General features: G+C 40.3%; 1 protein-coding gene across 1 annotated transcript; it reads left to right on the top strand.

Annotated features, from left to right (window-relative positions):
- Window positions 1–274: 274 nt before the first annotated feature.
- LOC138498646 (large ribosomal subunit protein uL23-like) lies at window positions 275–676 on the top strand. The gene has a single exon (XM_069622343.1). It carries the CDS (start codon window positions 275–277, stop codon window positions 674–676), a length of 402 nt encoding a protein of 133 aa, XP_069478444.1.
- Window positions 677–6,572: the final 5,896 nt, after the last annotated feature.

Genomic DNA, 6,572 nt, shown 5'->3' with positions numbered 1-6,572 from the left:
TAATGAATTACATTATTACAGAATACTTTCTATTTTAGGAATTCAGGGCTGTGCTTGCAGTTCTGTTTCTTCTGCTTCATGCTCCTTAAAATACGAGCCTGAGTTTGCATTGCCCTAGTAATAGACCATTGCTATTTTAAGCCCGAGGTCTGTCTCAGCTAGAAATATATTTGGGCACCAAAACACTCCCCACTTTCCTGTGGGGTAAACAAACCTGCCGACCCCAACACGACCTTCCTGCTTGAACGTTTTCAGATTAATTAATGGTGGCACGATGGCACCGAAGGCCAAGAAGGAGGCTGTCCCTGTCAAAACAGAGGCCAAATCTAAGGCTCTGAAAGCCAAAAAGGCTGTCCTAAAGGGGGTCCACAGTCACAAGAAGAAAAAAATCAGGACTACTCCCACGTTAAGGAGGCAGAGGACCTTGAGGTTGAGAAGACAACCGAAGTATCCTCGGGAGAGTGCTCCCCGCAGCCACAAACTTGACCACTATGCCATCATAAAGTTCCCGCTTACTCCAGAATCTGGCATGAAGAAGATTGAGCACAATAACACTCTGGTATTCATTGTTGATGTGAAGGCCAACAAGCATCAGATCAAGCAGGCAGTAAAGAAGCTGCATGATATTGATGTGGCCACAGTCAACACGCCAATCCGGCCTGATGGTGAGAAGTAGGCATACGTGTGGCTAGCTCCGACTACGATGCATTGGAAATGGCTAACAAGATTGGCATCATCTAAACTGCTGCCTTGGTACCTGTACAGTTCAGAATAAAATTATGTTAAAAAACAAAATGAAACATTATGGCCATTTGACACATTTCAAAACCTTCAGACCGGCTGAATTAGTGATCTAATGCAGCCACTTCTGGGATCTTTCTTTGCACACCAATGATTAGGATAGCAACACATATGTGTTATTCGCCTATTTTGCCAAGTATAACTACAGATATAATCATAGACCCTAAAGGAGGCCCGAAATTTGATAGACTTATGCACAAAATGAATATTGCTGACTCCTAAACAAGTTTAGTAAATATATTTGAAAAGATCCAAAACCCTCGAGAGGCTCTTGCTTTCGGGAGATCCTGGAGGTCAGCATGATCGGAAGTAAAACAACTCTCCAAAGTATTGTTAGAGTTGAACTCTGGTAACACATAGGGACGGATTACAGAAACTGTGCATTGGCGCCGCTGCAAGTAGCACTAGGACAAACATTGTCCTGTTGGTAAACGTTAAGCAGATCTAGAAAATAATGTATATACTTATTGGCATGAAGCAGGTGTCAGCCAACCAAACCCACTTCTTGCTCATAAACCAGATCCACACATTTGATCAACTGTGATATGTATGTAACTTAAACTGTTCCCAAATAAAAGGTTTATTTCATAGATTTTCCACGCATCATGTAACTGCTAAAAACCAACGAGTATTCTGGGGAACATACTTTTTAATAACACCTAACTTTTTGCAAAGCTAACCATAAGTACTAGACCACCAACACCTTCCTTATTAACAATGCAGCAGTTACTTTCTTTCCCCTCGAAGGGGAGGACATTATTCACCGATAATGGCCGGCGGCCCAATGTACAGGTCTGCGGACGCGAAGTCCACGGCGAGGGCTCTGGGCATGATTTTTGAGGTGCTAACAGCTTTTTGAATTGGACTTGTAATTGGATAACACAGCGTGTTGTCCAATTCTCAAATACAAAAAAACTGGAAAGGCAAATGCATTGTGCTGGTGTTGGCTGTTTGTAGATTATTAATTGAGCTCTTTGATGCAATGCAGATACAAATCTGATAATAAAAATATGCAATATGGCGTGACTAGCACTTTCTGCAATGCACTTTATAACTATTTATCGTTTGTGAGTATGCATATGTGCAGGACATTTTACTTTTAAGAAATGTTATATTGGTTTTAACCAATTTCTGGATGTCATTGTTATGACAATTTTTCGAGATGAATGATATATATTTATGGTTTATAAGCATTATTGTATATTTGTATAAGGTTTAAATGTGAAAACCAAATCACAATTACATTTTCTTTCTCAAAAATACATCGAAGATGGAGAAAGGAACTTCTCCCAGTTCCTTACCAACTTGCACGGTGGCCATTGGAGCAGAATCCTGTGTAGGGAGGTGAGCAGCCTGGTGGCATGCTAGGTGCCAGAGAAAGGTAGGTGAGTATTGTTGGAGAAAGCAGGGGGCGGTGGCAGATGCTGGAGGGGCCAGAGGCAAGTGGGGAGGGCTAAAGACAAGTGTTGCTATCACAGGAGGAAGATGGCAGCCTCTCTTTTCTTTGGGGGCTCAGAAGATGGGCAACATCATGTGGTAATGTCCTCTGTTCAAGCTCCCTGATTGGCTGGTGGGGTGTGTGATGTCACCTCTCAGGTGTTAGTGCTCAGTTTAAATGAGTTTCAAGGACGAGTATACTCGTCCTTTTTGCATAGGCTTCAATAATAGCCTGGCACTTAATTAATTAAACAACATCTATCCAAAGCTGGTAGAAATACTGAATAAAAACGATCGATTTCATTGGACAATAAAAGTCCTCTGCTCATCAGTGGGGTTCTGAGAATTCAGTTTGAATTCAATAGAATAATTTACACAAATGTGATTTGGAGGAAGGTATCCTCCACGTAGGTAGTATTGCTTGTGAATCACTAAATGCATATTAGTGCAGTTTTAATGTGCCCATGGAGCAATTTGCGTTTTGAAGTTTAATTGAGTCATAATCCAAGAAGTGCAATGTTAAGAATAATCATCCCGAAACAGGGTTTTAACAATTTCATGTATTCTTAATCAATGGCCCTGATTTACAAAGCTATTTTCAATGGGATTGCGCAATTGTAAACAAAATGGTCCCAATAACTCCTAATGCACGAGGAGCCAAGAGACAGACCAGGATGGACAAATGACAGCACAGAAGAAGGTCTATTTGGGAAGTTGCCAGGAAGTAGAGCATGTGAGGTAGAGGTGACACAAAACGTAGCAAAAGACATGAGAGTGAGAGAAACTAAATAATAAGGAGCCGGAGAGAGGCCCTTTAGTTCTTATCTTCAGATGGTGCAGATGGCAAACAGCACAACTACGATGGATTATGTCTGCCCAGCTGGCAGACTCCAATATTCCGTAAGGATGTTTTCTTTTCCTTTTTGTCATCTGGCATCATGCCCCATAATTAGCTCCCTAATGTTCTTTCTGCTTGTTTTGTGTGTTCTAACCTTTGTTTTCTCGTGACGAACAATCCCCAATGCCTTGAAATAGTTTGTTGTATCTGGTGAGATACATTTGGGAAAGTGCTTACACATGGCTATCATCCTCTTTTGATTCAGCATTGGGTACTAATAGAGCCTATCTATTGTCATCAAATGTTTGGTTTGCTGACCCTTCTCACAGTTTCTTAGGGGAACCTCTTGAGCACCAATTCCACAATGAGTGCCTTTGCCTCTTGATGCTATTCTTCTCTCTCATACATTGGAAAGTGCAACAATGTAGCTACACAATATAGAATATTTAGACATGAACAGGAATGCATTACGCTTGCTGAAAGTGATGTCAATTCCTTCTAAGAGTGAGTACAATGTATGCATCTGAGGTCACAATGGAGGTGGAATAATACATAGTAAAATAGTACCTTTCAGACATGGATAGCCTCCTGTAAACATTGAAATTGATAAGCAGTAGCATGTATCCTTTTTTGTGAGATGTAGAAAGAGTCGTATATGTTAGCATGTGGTGTTTGGAGCACACATGCTTGCTTTTTCTGTACCTAAGAGACGAAGAAACCCTCTTGTATTTGGTTATCTCTACATCTTCCCACTCTCCAACCCAATTGAACTGTACCCGTTTCTTGACCTTCTTGTAGACTTCACCTTGAGCACGAGCCTCATCTGAGTCACTCTGCCTCACCCTGTTGAACCTGAACAACCTCCTTAACTTCACCTTCTTCCATATTGCCTTTTCCACCAACTTCACCACTCTCCATCAATGAAACCCTTGACAACGGATCTGCCACAACATTATTTCTACCAAGAATATGTTCAACCAAACACTGCAAACCTTGCAGGCTACTCACCCACTTCTTGATTTTTCTGGATACTCCTTCCAGACCACCAATGGCCTTTGATCAGTTCTCACCATGAAAGCTCTTTCCCAAGGATAAGTTTTAAATGATTTATGGGCCATGCGCAGGGCATTGCCTCCCTCTAAATCAATATGTACCTCAATTCCACACTCTTGAGAGTTCTGGAGGCAATTAGCAAAGGAAAGAAAGAGTCCCAAGAAAATGAGGACACCGGACGCAAAATGAACTGTGTACATTTGTCAAGCTTCATCTTGCATAAGAAAAGTCCCCAAACCTGAGTCACTGGCATCAGTGTAAGCTACTGTCATGGAATTCTCCTTGAACCCACACAATACAGGTGCTCATAAAACATCTAGCCTAACTTCCATGAATTCTTTTCTCCATGCCTCATCCCATGAAATATGTACCCCTTTCCTCAGGAGTTTCCTTAGATTCTTAGTGTGGGGGAATTTATGCAGAAAAGCACCAGTTTAAACACAAACATTTGAGCTGCAGCCTGCACCACACATCTGAAATATACACATGCAAGTAAAATGTGTAATGTTCGTAGCCCAGCTAAAATAAAAATATATGTTCGACATTGTTTGACAAGGCATATAAAGGAGTTTTTGATTTACATGGAAGAATCAAACAGATCGATATTAAAATGGAGAACTGCTCAATCAGAGGGGAAATGCACAGCATTATAAGGTGACAGAAATAAAGGGATTTGGGATTTGCATTGTGTGTATTCCCTTATTATGAAAACTTCAGGCATTAAAGAAATGTCATGTACAGAACTTTGATCTGCACATGCAATGATATAGGTTTGTTTTGTACTGCAATATGGAAAAGAGTTGACTTTAAAATGTTACATTTTCTGAATCCAACATAGCTTTGTGCCTCAAGACTGTATGGGATTTCAGTCACCACCCCCCAGAAAAACAGCAACAGGACTGAGGATGCCTTGAAATGAAACTCTTTTTGAAGTTGAGCAATAAAAGCTGATGACTTTCACTGGAATTCATTCTCAGGAAGGCAAGTCTTGCAATAATATCCAGCGCTATCCATTTACTACTGACATCTGTTCCTCAACTTCTAATATTCTTAAATATACTCCAAATTCATTTTCAGGAGTAAGTAGTGGCCTATACTCAAATAATCACATGTAAATGGCCATTCTAGGCTAAACTACAAAGAACAATTGCACCATTAGAGCATCACATTCTGGGTCAGGATGGAACAACAGATGCTCTGTTACCAAGCTTACCCAGCTGCAGATGCCATGTAATAGTTTGTGAATAGGAAAACAATGCACTATTGAAGTTACATTGGATTCATGTTTCTGTTGATAACCTTTAAACAGAAGTTAATAGAGAATTATTTTTTTAAATGTTCAGTTTGAAAATACCTCTTAGATGGACTCATTTTAAAAATTTACGGGATGTTGTCTGCAATTATGTAAAATAGGCTCATTTGTTTTTCGTCACACAGAAACAGTGCAGTGTATTGATTTGCATGCCACAGTGTCCATATTGGCGAGTCTGTTATGCTGAGAGTGAAGAATATGTTTCACGCCAGAGAGAGAAATGTAATGACCCGATTAGTACAATGGTTACATGTGCTGAATATGCAGTTTCAGAAAGTTACTCTTGTTTAATCCAGAAATCTCCTAGCTGACATCACATTTAATGGAAGAGATACTTGATTTAGAAGTTACTCCCATCAGACTGCCCCTTCATTAATATGCCCAATGACTGCGGTAGATTTAATGTGATGTCACTTTTGGGACACACTCCAGTCACTTACATTTACCAATTAAAGTACAGAAACTATACACACCTGAAAAGGGAGCAGTTTCTGTTCTAAAAAAGGTGAAGTGTAGATATTCCTGGGACACTCGCTCACTTACAGACTGATGGAGGGGATGAAGAAGAGAAAGAAGAATGGATAACAACAGGAAGCAGATGGAATAGACTGCTTTCCTTTTGAACACATTGGAGGACTACCAGTAGAACACTGTAAAATGGCCGGGCAGTAGTTAAAGTTCTGAGTCTTTTTCAGTGAAAGAGACAGAAGGCAGGCTGAGGAGAGAAGTGGACTCGACCTTCCTGACTGATCCCCAGTAGTTCATAGAGGTGGACAGTGCAGCCAGTACTTAGAAGTGTACCCACGCATCTGTGAGACAGCCACAAGAAATCCATATGCAAATATAATATAAAAGAGACATAATCTTGAGGGGAGTGATACTCTAATAAGGACATAAATTAAATCCTGGTACCTTTCAGTTGTAATTTGTGATGGGTGGGATTATATGAATTGACTGTACATCCTGGGAAATAAATAAATATATCAGAAACATATGTGGTTCTGGAATTATAGATTTGATTAAATAGATCCTGTGGTGTGTATACTGGGAGATCGCTTGACTCTTTTTCTGTGCAATGTACAATCATGGAAGAGCAAAGGACATCTTTCTGTGGTCATGCCTAGAAAAATA

Source organism: Ambystoma mexicanum, chromosome 5q (genome assembly GCF_040938575.1).
Source record: "Ambystoma mexicanum isolate Mex_15411 chromosome 5q, UKY_AmexF1_1, whole genome shotgun sequence".
Lineage (NCBI taxonomy): Eukaryota > Metazoa > Chordata > Amphibia > Caudata > Ambystomatidae > Ambystoma > Ambystoma mexicanum.
This window is presented reverse-complemented; position numbering and strand designations above follow the sequence as displayed.

Coding starts and splice junctions, on each gene's coding strand:
- LOC138498646 (XM_069622343.1), top strand. CDS start 275: ATGGCACCGAAGGCCAAGAAGGAGGCTGTCCCTGTCAAAACAGAGGCC.